The following is a 14,320-nucleotide window of genomic DNA, read 5'->3' as shown; positions in this document are numbered from 1 at the left end:
GTGTTATATTCTAATTATTGCTGTATTAACTCCAGGATCTTGAGCATGACGAACAGTTCCTCATCTCTTTATAACTTTAAACGCATTTTTAAGCTCTAGCTCATAGCCTGTAAAGTTTGTGAGGGACGTATTTAACAAAGAGAATTTGTTTGTGTTTTTCCCTCTCAATTTCCTGCCTCTCAGATTAAAAAGGAAACATCATTTTCCTTTTTAATTTCAATGTATTAGATCACTCAAAGCATATATTCAAAGGACATGAGTCGTTTCTAGAAGCTACTTAGAAGCTAACAACCCTCTTATTTTTATTTTACCTCAGGAGTTAAATAAGGTCAGTGTTCAGTTGGATCAGGTTACAGCTAAGCTGAATGACAAGCAGGAATACTGTGCTCAGCTGGAAGCCAATCTCAAAGACTACAAAGAGCAACGTCTTAATTTAGAACAGAAAACTGAAGAGCTAGAGGGACAGCTTAAGGNACAGTGTCTGAACTTACTGAGACTGATGTTCACTGCTGCTTGATGGTATTTGATAAAAGCTGTGCACAGATTACAGGGAAGGAATTATATGAAGTGTGACTTCTGTAGGTTTTCTTTCTCACCAGTGTTCACTGATAGACCCTTTAATCATGTTCTCTTCTGGGCGTGCATATCACACTAAGGTCCCTTATACTGCCACTTTCCTTTAGTATGCTTCTACCAACCTCTATGCCTGGAAAGTGCTGTGAGAGGGAACACATTACACTTTGGTGTTTTTTTATGTTTAACATTTTTGAGAGTCAGAATTGCAATACGTGGAACCAAATAATAGAGAGATCTTAGGAGTACTGCAGAATTTTTTGTGGTGTCGTGTGCCTTCAGCAGTCTAGAGGGTGCTCTTCCTGGCTTATGTGCTGTTCTACCTGCTTTCATTTGTGTTATTAATTCTTTTGCGAAAGTTTTGCAAGTAAACCAATAGACTCAAATACTTAGGAGGAATACACTGTTTACTTACACAAGATTTGATGAGGTCCCTGGTAGCTGAAGAGTGAAACTGAGCGCTGTTGTTGATTCTGTCTACATGAATGCAATTGTGTGTAAAAGTCTTCATGTCATCACCATTCTTTGTGTTATTCCAGTTGAATGTGTGGTATTTAAAAGGAGAAAAAAACAAACAACACACAACAAACAACAGAAATCCTCAGGAATTTTTTCAGAAGAACTTGACAATTTTGTATTATGAGCATTGCATAAAAGTAGAAGTGCCTTTAAAATAGCCAGTGTGTTGGAAGAGTCTAAGCAGTACCTGATTGCTGTGTTCTTTGTATTCTATACAGACAAACAAATATCTTCTAAAAACAAAACAAAATAAACCCTCTTTTAGATGAGCGCAGGATTTCTGTATAGCTGTAGTTCATGCCTTTGTTGTTACAAAGAATGTCAGAGTTGGGGCTATGTAAATCAGTGGTCAATTGAAACTGCTGAAACTGTCGGTAGCTGAGAAGCTAGCTTCAAAGCCAAGCAGTGTATATGGCTTTCTAAAGATGTCTGTGTTTTATTTATCACTTTGCAGTGAAATGACTGTTTGCATTTAATTTAAAGGTGATTTCAGAATGTTTTACCAAAGTAGTTTGCTTTTGAGGGAGTGTAAGAATTGCAGGAACTAAATAATGAAGGGCAAGTGGCCAACTAGTGAAAGAGATGGATAGTGTGTGAGAGTTGTCACTGCTTTCTATGGTAAGGACTTTCCAGTAAATACTGCTAAATGACTTCTGCTTTTTGCTGTTATTTTTGTTTTATTGGTTGTGTTCCAGTGGCTCTAACTTTTCTATTTTCCTGTCTCAGAAACTTGAGGCTGACATTCTTGATGCTAAAGCAAGCAAAGAACAAGCTCTTCAGGAGGTACAGCAGCAGCGACAGCAATCTACAGACTTAGACCTCCGAATAGCAGAACTGAATAAACAACTTGAAGCAGAAAGAGAAGTGTATGTGTTCCCTGTGTTGTAGTACTTTTTGAAGCTGGATGTAGAACTAGAGTGGTTTGGAGTACACTTGAAATTTTGTTCTTCCCTCCTGTAATTTTGTAAAATCATAGATAAAAGTGATGTATTCTCTCTGCTAGGAGATCTGAGTTAGGTCCCAGTTGTTTTCTTGCACTTTACCTGCCATACAGACACCATCTGCCACATCATCTCATGTGAATCAGTCACGACTGTGATTCAGTGCATTCCAGTTGATTCACCATGCTTGTCAGTTAAATATCTGAACTGTCTGAAGCACTAAGATTCATCTTGAAGTATCCATAGCTCTGTATCTTTCAAAGATTAATTTGTGGTTTTGGCATAAGAGGCAAAGGAGTAGTTCCTGCTCACAGTATTTGAAGAAGGAAATATCCATCTCAAAATAGTGTTTAGAGTTGCTGATATGTCTTTACTGGAGAGAAAAAATGCCCATTCTTTGAATTAGTTATTAGTTAGTATTCTTAAGTAGAGGTGTTTAATGATAAAACAGAACCTGTGAAGAACAACTTAAAATTTTTTTATTTTTCTCTGTTTGATTTGTATTTGCAGTATGTCTAGTGCTAAACTGGATTTACAGAAGAAATCTGAGGCCCTTGAACAAGCCAAACAGCAGATTTCAAAGCGAGAGGAGGAAAATGCCAGCCTCAAAAAAAATCTTGAGAAATCACATCAAGATACAAGTAAACAACTCAAGGAATTAGACTGTAAAATGCAAGCAGCAACATCAGAGCTGCAACAGGTGAAATCAGAGAAGGAAACTCTGCTAAAGGACCTTACAGCTACCAAAGAGAAGCTCTCCAAAAATTCCGAATCCTTCAAAAAAAGGAAGGAAGAATTAGAAAAAGAAATAGAGAAAGGAAAAGCAGCTCTAGCAGAAATGGTTAGTAGCTTTGTTCATTACACATTAAGCTTGAAGTATTTATTGTCTGATATTAAAACAGGTTTCTGACTGAAAATAGTGTATATAAGATGAGACTGCATGGAAATTAATTCGTGCCATTGTATTGGCACTTGTGGGAGATGCCTAACTTAAGAGTATATATGAGCAGTAGTATTATTTGAGTTTCAGAGTAGTCTTGTACATGGCAATATAATAATAAATACTTCACCCAAACAGTGTATTATGGTAAGAAGAATAGGCTCTGAGTAGCCTTAAAAGACACCTCTTCTTCTTCCTCCTTTTGCTTTGTTGGTAATACAACTGATGACTTTATCAATAAATATTCAAATATCTTGCATGTCCCCATTTCCCAGAACCTATGTGTAGCTACTTTTATTCTACACTATAAAAAAAAATAAATCTGCTCCTAGTTAAAAATAACACTTTTTCCTTTCCTCCTTTGCCTTTTTAAGATAAGTTTTTTTTTGCTTACTTTAGTTACTGCTCCTTAAATATTTGTTTTTCCTAAAAGCTTGAAGGATTTTCTCCCGAGTTTAGACTTTCCAGATTCTGCTTCTAATCATGGGAAGTCTCGTCACTGACTTAAGTGCTTAGAACGTAGTTGCTTGCATAATAATCTTGTAAATGTATTTGCTCATGAGTTTTAGAACATAAAGAAATTTTGAGTCCTGAGAGAGAAATGAGCCCAGTGCTTGTCATAAGAAGGCTGCCAACAGCAGCTTCTACATGGAGACTATTCCTAATCAGAATATCTTTATGACGCACAGCTGCCTTAAAAGTATATGTTATCAGCAGTGGTTGGGTTAGATTTCTCACTGCTAGTGGCTGGAATTTTTAACTGAAAGTGTCCACAACTGAGGAGGAAGGCATTTTCACTGGGAAAAAAACCAACCACAAACATTCTCTGTAAAGGCTTCTGTAGCTCTTACGAAAATAGCTGGCATTTGGTCTTAGTAAGTCCCAGAAATATTTGCTTGTGTCTTCTGTTTTATAGGAAAAATCTTACCAAGAAGTAAAACAGCAGCTCCAGGTACAGTCAGAGTCTGTAGCTAAAGAGAGGAATGAATTGAAAAACTCGCTAGAAAAAGAGGAGGGGGTAAGCTGTCTGCCTTTTAAGTTTGAAAAATAAAGAAAAGAGTAATAACATGTTGAAAAGATTGATTTTCAGTTTCTCATGTTCTCATTGTTGAGGGCAAAAGAGTTGCAGTTTTCAAATTGTAACACATTTGGGACTCTAGAATAAAGTGATACTAAAAAATTCCTAGATGTATATTAAAATACAGGTTCTGCTCTTACTTATCTGTGTTAAACATACCAATTTGGCCCTGCAGTTTCTTCATTATGGAAACAGTTATATTTTTATGACCGTGCCTTCATATTCTTTCAAACTTATGCTCTGTGAACAATAGAATTGTTTATCTTATATCCTTAGATCTGTTTTCAGCTTAGGCATCACTGTGTTGCCTAATCCAAATGTTTCACGTGTGGTTTACAGGAAATTGTCGTATATTCTTGAGGATTTATTTGCTTTTGCAAACCTTTATAATTGTCTGTGGCTTCATACAGACCAAGTGAACTTTTTAGAAGATGAGCATTCAGACAAAATCATTTAGTTCATCTAGTAAGCTGAAGACCAAGTCCATTTTAATGAATTTCTTTACCTAAACTGTCACCTTTTCCTTGAAGGAACCAGAAAAGCATAATGAGCAGTGAGCATGTTTTGAACTGTGGTGGATTCTTGCTGCCTGAAAGAGGGTTTGTGGATGTGTAAATGTAATACTCACAGACAGACCTTTCCTCTATGACTGCTGCTGCTACTCTGTCTCCTCTCTTGTTCGGGCAGAAGCACTGTGGTGCTCTGTGGCGAGTGCAGGAGGATGAGTTTGGTATCTGCTACAGCTGGCAGCAGGAAAACACAGATCACTGTTGGCTGCAAAAAGCTGCTTGCTTTTAATTTTGAATGGGAAAAAAAGATCAGAGGTGACCTAAGGGTAGGAGATTAAGAGGTTATCTTTGTGGTATAGGTATTCTTTAAAGCTGGTTGTCAGTGTTCTTTATTATCCAGCTCTGAAGAAGGAGCTAGTAGCAGTGACACCATAGGATGGTCTGGTTCTGTATGCAAGAAATAATGCATCCTTGGAAACTCTACTACAAATAATCTTCAGGTTATCTAAAAATGTAAGAACAAGTGTACTACTGGCTCACAGGAAAGATACTGCCTGGTACAGAGGGAATTGGCAGATGCATAGAGGAATGTAGAAGAGGGCTTTGTAACCTTTCAGGTTACAAGCAAGGGACACTCCCCAACTTGTAGCAGTCTTTTGGGGGATGAGCCAGAGGCCGTATCTTCAGCTTTAACAGCTTTGTCTGGTTTTTCATTTGTGAATTTGTCTGTTTGCTTTTTGAATAATACAATCTGGCAGTTAAGTGTATAAATAATGATTTAAATTAAAATTATATACAGTTATTTAATATTTTTGAATATAGATTTCTAAGCAGTTGTCAATAGAACTTGACTCAACACGAGCGCAAGTACTGGAAATTCAGGGTCTTCTGAAAGAGAAGGAGAACAGTGAGCAGCATCTTCAGGGAAAGCTGAGAGAGATAAAGGAATCTTTTGAGCAGAAGAAAAAGCATGGTGAAACGCTGCAAGCTGAATTAAAAACTGCCCTTTTAGAAAAGGTAAGGCCAGCCTCTCATACTCCTGTAAGAAAATTAATATACGTTTATCTGATAAATGCTGCAACTTTTATGCTGATGTCTTTGTGATAAACAGGTATTTACTGTAGTTGTGTTTGAAAGAGAAAGATAAGGGTGTGGAATCAAGGTCTTAAATGGTTGATGCTGAAATATACAGTTTCTGTAGGAGCTGAGTTTCAGTGCATTGGTAAAAAAGACTAAATTGAACATTTTTATGTTGCTTTGGGAAGATGCTATGAAGCAAGAGCTGCTTTTTTCCTGTAGAGCAGTAGAAAGTTTTGTGAGAGCACTTTAGACAAACTCTGCAGTGTTTTGGAATGGAGTTTTAAACTAACTCTTTTATTATACCAAAAGAATTTATCTGATTGACGGTATGAAACTCATAAACCATAGTGGAAGGAGTTCAAATGTCTTCCAACATGAGAGAATGTTGTGTTGCGTGCCATGTGCTGTTAAATGTCGTTCCAGCTTTGGCTGCTCTGTGCTATGTGTTCCAACTTGTGTGTTAGTTGGACTATGGAAACTGTAGGCCTTAAAGTATTAGATTTTAAATGTTAGGCCTTATTATGCTTAACTTAATCTTCTGATTTGAATTAAGTGTTGTTGTTAAATTAGTTACAAAATACTGCTATAAAACTGTAAATATTAGATTACTAAATTGCTATTTCCTAAGTGGAAAAAAAATAATAATCTAGTTTTGCAGTAGAAATGTAGTTTATTGAAATGGTTAAGATTACTGCCTGTAACTTTAACTGGCACTTCCTATGCTTATGTTTCAGGCAGAACTGGAGAATAAACTGCAACAGCAGACTATTTTGTCAGCTCAGGAGCTTAAAGCAGAGAAAGGAAAACTAGCAGACTTACAGAAGACCTATGAAAAAAATAAGGAAAATCTGGAGAAGTTGCAGCTGGACCTGTACGGGAAAGAGTCTGAGCTGCTGGCAACCAGACAAGACCTTAAGGTACTCAGAGACATTTTAATGTTATGTGTGACTTAATATCCTTTCTGAAGACAAAGAAACAGCGTGAGAACTGTATGAGATAAGAAAAGAAGTCCTTTTTTATATAAAGAATTTAGTGATGCTCAATCCTTTCTTGTGGGCCAGAGAACACAGTGAAACTTATTTCAGGCCAGGTGTATTTTCTGATTTACCTAAGCTACCCTTCCATTTGTGCAATGGCAATATGAGCTGTGGGAGAGAAGTGAAAGATTATTTTTTTTTAAATTATTTTAAGAGGTTTTCTTGTTTTTCTTGTAGCTTTCAACCAATTTAAATAGCATATCTAATGAGAGCAAAGTTGCTGACAGAACATGAGTAACTGCCACCTTCTAGATAATCTGTAGAATTGTAGAATTTTAGTTTTTAGTCTGTTCCTGTATCCTTGCCTCTTCCACTTCTTCCTGGCTGATTGGAGACTTTCAGAGATGTCAAACTAATAGAAACAGTAGGCTTAGGGACCTGCCTGGAATGCAGATGTCTAAATGTAGTCCTTCAAGTTTTTGCTATTCTGAAGGAGAATTTACCTGATTTGGTATTAGGGTGTAATGCCTTCAAAAAGATCTCGTTGGAAATTGAGTCAGTAAGAAAAGGTGTTTCTTTGTTCTTATTTATACCTCCATCCTTCATGTCAGTGATAAACCAGTTAGTCTAAGGCCATACTGTGCTGCAGAGACGTGTAGCTTTGGGTCCTTTCACTTGCAGAGCTGAGTGGGATTCATTGTCCATGTCTGATGTTGTTGGTTTAGGCTCTTCTGAAGTTCTTGGAGAGCAGTAAGAGCTTCTGCAGAACTGGCCATCTCATCCTTTTTAGATGTTAGCTCCTGTTCACATTTGACAACTGCTTCAATTGAGTAGCTCCCTTTCACCTGTCCCAGCGCAGGATTTCAGTCCCTTCCTTGAAATATTAAAGACCTTGGAACCATTCTGGATAGCTCCATATGAACTGTGGAGGCCTATCCTAATTCCAGGTTTTGGATTACTTTAACAAAGAGAGAAATAACTCCTTTATGCACCTGTCACTGAATCATTCCCCTAATCATTCTTCTCTGTGGCATTAGAAAACCTGCCATGTTTTCCTGCAAGTTAGGAAAGCTTTGTTTTCAGTGCTCCTTGTTTGAATCTTTATGCAATGATTAAGAGAGCTTTGGCCTGCTTACAAACAAAGGTGGGTTTAAACATGCCTATGGTTATTGACTATAGCATGCTACCCTCCTTTCTGAGTTTGTTTCTCACTATAGATCAACATTTGGTAAAACAGTGACCTATAAACGTATCAAATGTGCTCAATAATCCTTTCTGATATAATTAATTTAAATATTGCTTATTGCAGAAATAGCTCTGAATAAGCATTATTAAACCAGCTTTTTGACCTCTAGTTTGGACAAATACAAAGTAGGACAGTAAGTGTCACACATGCTTTTACACTTGAATTAGGATGGTGGTGAGAGATGGAACATCTGTGCAAAAAGGTAAAATAGGGTGACAGGAACAGGTGACTAGCAATGCCTGTAGTATATAAATAAAGTGACTTGCAACAGGAAAGTAAAGTTGTTAATATGAGCAGTCAGGTAACTTGATGTATTGTGTGGAATAGCTGTGAAACCTGGAGATGCTCAGGAAGGTTGGTGTCCTCAGCATGGAGGTGATATTCCACTTTGGAGGCTGTTTGTGTGGTTATTTATGCATAATAATTAGGGCTAGTGCAGTTGTCTTGGCACTGCTTTAGGTTTTTTTGCTATAAAATTTAGAAGTGGGAAAAGGATGATGGGAATATATATTTAATTGTGGCTATGCTGTCTCATTGCAATTTTAAATGAAAGTAGTAGTGATAACTTGGCTTAAGAGACTGCAAAGAAGGAAGTGTTCAGGGAGGTTTGTATTGAGAGCTGAATATGTAAATATCACTCAAGTCAGAAGAACCATATGACAGAATTTCATAGTCTGGTTTCACATCAGTTATCTGTGATTTGTTTAGCCTTAGGGGGTTTGCATAGTTAAGACAGATGATTTGAGCCACAGCTAAGAATTTCTGGATAGTTGAGAATGAAGGCTGGTAGGAGACCTGGGGTTCAGAATGGACTCGATGTTATCGGTAGGCAGTAGCTGAAGCTTTTAAAACTTGTATATGAGTTACCTTTAGGTGACTCCTGCAGGACTGATTTTTGGTAAAGATATGAGCTCCCTGCACAGCTGTGTTAGCATGGTTTGAAGCTGTGTTGCCCAGCCCAGGCATGGCTAGGCTGTTTTGGAAGATTCTAGCATTGCTAGGCTTGCTTTAGTTTAAAAAAACCTAGAAGGCAAAGCTTAAATATTATGAATTTGTGTAGCATCATGCTGTTGGTGAAGCCAGAATTCTGGGATAGATCAAAAAAGGCTTCGAGCGTGCAGGTGGTGCGAGCTGGGTCCCAGGGAGGGGATGGCAGGAGCTGGCTGTACACCGAGCACCATCTGCTGGCTTATGGCTGGCATGTCACTGCAGGCTGGTGGCTGAGAGCTGCCAGGTTGGCCTGTGGCAGAAAGTAGGGAATGCTCTCTCATATGAAGCTTTGCAGCTGGGGATGTATCACTGCAGGAGAGTGCAGCTCCCATGCATCTGTCTAGCTGGAGTGCTGTCAGCACAGGGTGAGGAACAGCTCTTTAAAATTGCAGTTTCTGGTAGAATAACAGAAAATAGTTCATGTAGTTTTAGCCAGATGCAAACTTTGGATCTGTTAGACTCACAGAGGAAAACTGAGAAATGTAGGAAGTTCTAAAATGAGTGATGTTATGGATACTGTGTGCTGCAAATTTAGCTTAGTTTAAAAAAGGCTCCTTTATAATAGCAGTAAATAAACTCGTGTTTTTGTCTCTGAAAAAAGAAACTGGGCATGATTTGAGTGCTCATAAAAGCTATAGATTTATATATATTACTATTTATACTTTATATACACACACACACACACACACACATATATATAAATGGGAGTCTATTTTTATTTTGTTTTTTCTTCTGGAAAAGCCTATTTACAAGAGTTAATGAAAATGCAGAACTGGTACTTATTCCTTCATTTTGAGTTAGTGCAAACATACTTGGTTTGTGTCCTGCTCTCCTGAACTCTGCCAAATCTTCCTCAGTCTTGGCATTAGTGCTTTTTGTAGTTGATCCTGGTTTCATCTGTGTTCTCAAAAGAATGTTTCTTTGCCTCCAACACTGGCATCGCTGTCTGTATATCTTCAGTGGATGTTCTGGGAGAGTATCTGTGGTGCCAAACCTCAGGTCTGTAATTCAGGAGACTACATTGCCTACAGTTAGTCTAATCCCACTGCTGAAGACATAAAGCAACATTAGGTTAGCATCTGTGAGCAATTGCATGCCCCTTCTTTGTATGGAGAGGGTGGAGAGGGGCACACAGACTAAACTGGCTCATGTGTCACCTCCCTTAGATAGGATGAATCCATGTCATGGGACCCAGCTAGTTCTTGGAGTGCAGCAGCCTAAGTTGAACAAGATCAGGATGAGATGACTTCTTAGTTATACCAGCCAAACTAACATCTGTTTTTATTTACAATAATGAATACAGATTGCCTTATTTTGTTCTGTACATTTTCCTTGCATTTTGTTTTCTTTGTCCTACGATCTCATGACTTGAGGTTATCTTGTTGGGAGCACACCTGTTGTTTTCTGGAAACAATGCCAGAACTGACTAATGAAGGTAAATAGCATCAGATGTTGTGAGAGCTGATTTTATGTTGAAGGTGTGAGCTCCTCAGCAGCCCAAAAAAATGGGCTGAACTACAGTCTTGATGGAGACTGTGCCAGGATAACTGGAATGGTTAGCTGTGTGCCAGATCCCCTCTTGTTTCCAAAGGGTGCTGTGAGGGATTTTTGAGCAAAGCAGAAGGAAAGGCACAGATAAATGCAAGGTAGATTGACTGCTAAAGTTACATTAAATTGTGTCCCAGTTAAGGTTAGTAGCATTATTACTAATTGCAGCACAATTAAAAGTCACTTGCTGTATGGGAGCTATAGTATGCTAAAGTATGCTCAAAATTCAGACTCCCTTCAGTTGCTACAGATTAGTGTTAGAAAAGACCAGAAATCAATTGGTTATGGCTTCGGTGCCACTTAACAGCTGTATAGAGTTACAATGTGGTTGTAAACTCTGTGTAAACAAAGTCAAACTCATTCTCTTTCCATCGAACAGTCACTTTTCCTTCTTTGCACTTTCATATATTTTCATTTAAACTGGAGTATGTGGTAATGTATTGTTGGTGGAAACATTTCTGGGTAGTTTCTTTTTACTAGGGGTAAACTTGTGACCTAGAAGTTCCTTTAGCTATAATTTGTCAACGTTTGAAGTGAAGCATTGCATGGTAGGTGGCAGATTTTCCCAGTGGAAAATGATTAGATGAGTGTCAAGTATCTGAAGGTCTTGTACTTGCTGGGTAATCTGCAGAGCTGTCTTTGTAATTAGTCCACAGAAGAAAAATTGGCTCTTGCTCAAGAAGAATTAGTTTCCAGCAGAAATCGAATTGCTAGCAATAATCAGCAGATTCAGGAACTGAAGAAAGCAAAGTCAACGCTGGAACAGGATGCATCAAAGAAGGAGCAGCAGCTGGGCGAAAAGACCAAAATGTTACAGGATCTTCAGAATGAGAGGGTAAATGTCTCTGTCTTTTGAAATCTTCATGCGGTCACTCAGAGAGTCCTCCTGCCCTCTCCCCTCTGTTAGTTCCTGCTGCGTTTTAAATAAGGGTTATTTTGGGTGCATAGTGCTGCTGTAGAACATAGCAACAGCAGTTTTACTGTCTGTGGTGCACAGACTATTAACAGAAAGTTGAAGAGAATTTACTCTAAAATAGGCTGTTAATTTGAACTAAGTGGATAGACATGCAGGAAAACATTATTAGTTTTAAACCTAAAACAGTAAATATGCTGCTAATTGTTTGCACTGCTAATTGTGGATAGAGATACAGTTATGTGGCAATTGTTTTCCTTCTTGGAGCTGTTGCAGTCAATTGGTTTGGGTTCTAAACTTTTTTTTTTCTTTCAGTGAATTTGGGAATCACTTTTCTATTGCCTTTTTAATATTTTTTATTTGCTTATTATTTCTCTTCAAGATTTTGAAAGAAAAAGACTTGGCTAATGAAAAATGTAAAACAACAGAGCTCCAGGAAATAAGGAATAGACTTGAAAAAGAAAGTGCCAAGCTGAGCGAAGAGCTTAGAGTCTGCAAGCAAGAATTTGAGAAGGTATATTGAGACAAACAGCCTTCATATGGTTGGTTATCTGATAAGAAATATGTGCCTACTCAGTAGATGCTATCTGGAATGGCTTTATAAAGATTGTAAGATTACAGGTAAGGGAACCAAAGCACAGATTTCACTGCGGTTCCTGAGCAATGCAGACTTGATTAATGATAACCCAGGAGCACCGTTGCCTACTGTTCTTGGCTGGGTGGACACAAAACTTGTGTTAGTTTCAGGGATGGGCAGAATATGCACATCCTGCCTCTTTTTCCAGTTCACTGACCATTCATTGTGAATACCCTTGCTTGACTGTGCTGGAGTGCAGGAAAGAAAAGATGTCCAAAAGTGTCACGAATATTAACTTTTCCAGGTATTCTAGATATTCAGATATTCTGGGCACATCTAATACTTCTCAAGTATGTGTGGTAGGTGCTTCCAGCTCCCTTGTTGTGATGTGGTTTTTAAATTTTCTTGAAGAGTCATAGTCTGGAAGAAAAAACAATGTCAGGAGCTTCACAGAAGGCTAACTCTTATCCAAAGTCATGACAATCAAGTGATCAGTTTAAAGGGTAAAAACATGGAGATATCAAATAAATTGTTTTCAGTCTTGAGTAAAGCACGTTCTACACATTTTAGTCTCTTTAGAAATGAAACTCCTAAAAGGCTATTGGTGTACTGTTCACATGATACTGTAAGTAATTATATTAACATCTGTTAAACATACAGCATTTAAGTTGCTGCACAAGTATAGGGACTCCACCTATATACTAATATAAAGGAAATAATGTGGTGCCTTAAGTAAAATTTCAGATGTTCATTTGTTCTCCAGTTCTTAAAAAGAGCTCTTTTCAGCTTAGGTAGAAATTTATATTTTGTTACTGTCAAGCAGTCTATGCCCAGCAATTTCTTGGGTTTGGAGAATGCTTATTGTAATTGTCATCACTTTGTGAAATCTGCTTTAAAAGAGAAAACTTCGACATAATTGTGTACAGCAGCGGCAGCTTCATGTTTATCTCTTGATATGTATACTAGGAGTCAGACTGAAGCAGAAATTGTTTCTTATAGTCTTATACTCTATTTTCCATCTCTTCCCAGGGAGTGTATAGATGTACTTTTTATAGAACATCCACTTGTCCTCAGGTTGCATTTTCTTGCTGTCTTTGGGTTGCTTTTAACTTGTGGAAATTTTGATTTATTTCCCTAATAAATACCTATTAAACTATTAGTATCTGCATGCTTGGCTGTGCAATTTTAAGGGAAAGGATTCCTATAAATTCAACTATGTATCCTACTTCAAGATTAATTTATTTTTTAATGCAGAGAAACAAACTAATATTTAGAACTAGTTGTTAGTGTATGTATGAGCTTAAAATCTTTGACCATGAAATCACTTGTGGTGTAAAACCATCCTTTCTTCCAGTGATAAAATGAAAGAATGCTGCTGTGCTCTTACTGGAAAACACTGCTTTTGAATTTAAGTCAACAACACTTCCAGTGTTGCCACTCTAACTTTGGGCTCTTCATCCTAACAGGAGGTGGCAAATCTCAAAGATGCAAAACAACTACTTATTCAACAGAAATTAGAGCTTCAGGGCAAGATAGATAGTATGAATTCAACTCTGGAACAGGAGAAGAAAAACCAACAAGCTGTCAAAGATCAGCTGAAAAAGAGAGAAGAGGAACTGAAGAAAGAATGTGCTGCAATTGAAGCCAAACTGGTTAGTATGGAGAGACTATAAGACTGTTTTGTAAACATGCCTTTGGATTGTTGTGGAGCAGAGAGGAAGCAGAGTGTTATCAATTTTTAAATGACAAGATCAGAGATCTTTGATGCATTTAATAGTATGGGAAAATTCAGTAGGAGACAATCTTTTTTAATAAGTTTCATTAGATAAAAGTAATGATTGTAGTATGGCTAAGATTTTTTGCCTCAATTAAATGTAAGGAATATGGAAAAATACTTGGAAGATTGTTTTTCATGTTATTTGTGACTTATTTAGAGCTCTGAGGTGAAAGAGAAAGAAGAAGAAAACCGAAAATATGAGGAGAAGGAGACGAAACTCACCATGCAGGTCACAGCTCTGAATGAAAACCTGGCTACCATGAAGAAAGAGTGGCAAAGCAGTCAGAGACGAGTTAGCGAACTGGAGAAACAGACAGATGATTTACGTGGGGATATTGCTGTCTTAGAAGCAACTGTGCAGAATAATCAGGATGAGAGAAGAGCTTTGCTAGAGAGGTAAGGAGGGGTCATGATGATGTGGAAGGGTAGTTTAGGAAATGGTTAGCCTTACACTGAAGCTTCTTTCATTTGACTCAGGATTCCATGTTTAAATCCATAATTGCTGCTCATACCTGGGCTGTTTTTGAGAATGAAACCTTCTGTTGTTCCTGCCAAAACACAGCAAGTGCTGTTGTGGAAAAACTGTACTCCTTGTGTTTGTTAGTGTGACTGTGTTGCAGGAAATCAAGCAGGCTTATCGGACCCTTACTTC

General features: G+C 37.8%; 1 protein-coding gene across 4 annotated transcripts in view; it reads left to right on the top strand.

Moving 5' to 3' along the window:
• Nucleotides 1-14,320, top strand: part of EEA1 (early endosome antigen 1) — a 67,078-nt gene that overhangs the window by 43,119 nt on the left and 9,639 nt on the right. For all 4 annotated transcript variants that reach the window (XM_015858081.1, XM_015858077.1, XM_015858064.1 and 1 more), the window contains 10 exons: nucleotides 317-470; nucleotides 1,817-1,958; nucleotides 2,544-2,874; nucleotides 3,890-3,991; nucleotides 5,383-5,577; nucleotides 6,375-6,557; nucleotides 11,051-11,236; nucleotides 11,697-11,828; nucleotides 13,358-13,543; nucleotides 13,826-14,064. In XM_015858081.1, coding sequence (XP_015713567.1) covers nucleotides 317-470; nucleotides 1,817-1,958; nucleotides 2,544-2,874; nucleotides 3,890-3,991; nucleotides 5,383-5,577; nucleotides 6,375-6,557; nucleotides 11,051-11,236; nucleotides 11,697-11,828; nucleotides 13,358-13,543; nucleotides 13,826-14,064 — 1,850 coding nt within the window. The remainder of the gene's footprint in view (nucleotides 1-316; nucleotides 471-1,816; nucleotides 1,959-2,543; nucleotides 2,875-3,889; nucleotides 3,992-5,382; nucleotides 5,578-6,374; nucleotides 6,558-11,050; nucleotides 11,237-11,696; nucleotides 11,829-13,357; nucleotides 13,544-13,825; nucleotides 14,065-14,320) is intronic.

The sequence above is a fragment of the Coturnix japonica genome, chromosome 1 (assembly GCF_001577835.2).
Source record: "Coturnix japonica isolate 7356 chromosome 1, Coturnix japonica 2.1, whole genome shotgun sequence".
In the NCBI taxonomy this organism is placed as follows: Eukaryota; Metazoa; Chordata; class Aves; order Galliformes; family Phasianidae; genus Coturnix; species Coturnix japonica.
The sequence above is the reverse complement of the archived record's forward strand: the minus strand, read 5'-3'. Positions and strand labels throughout refer to the sequence as shown.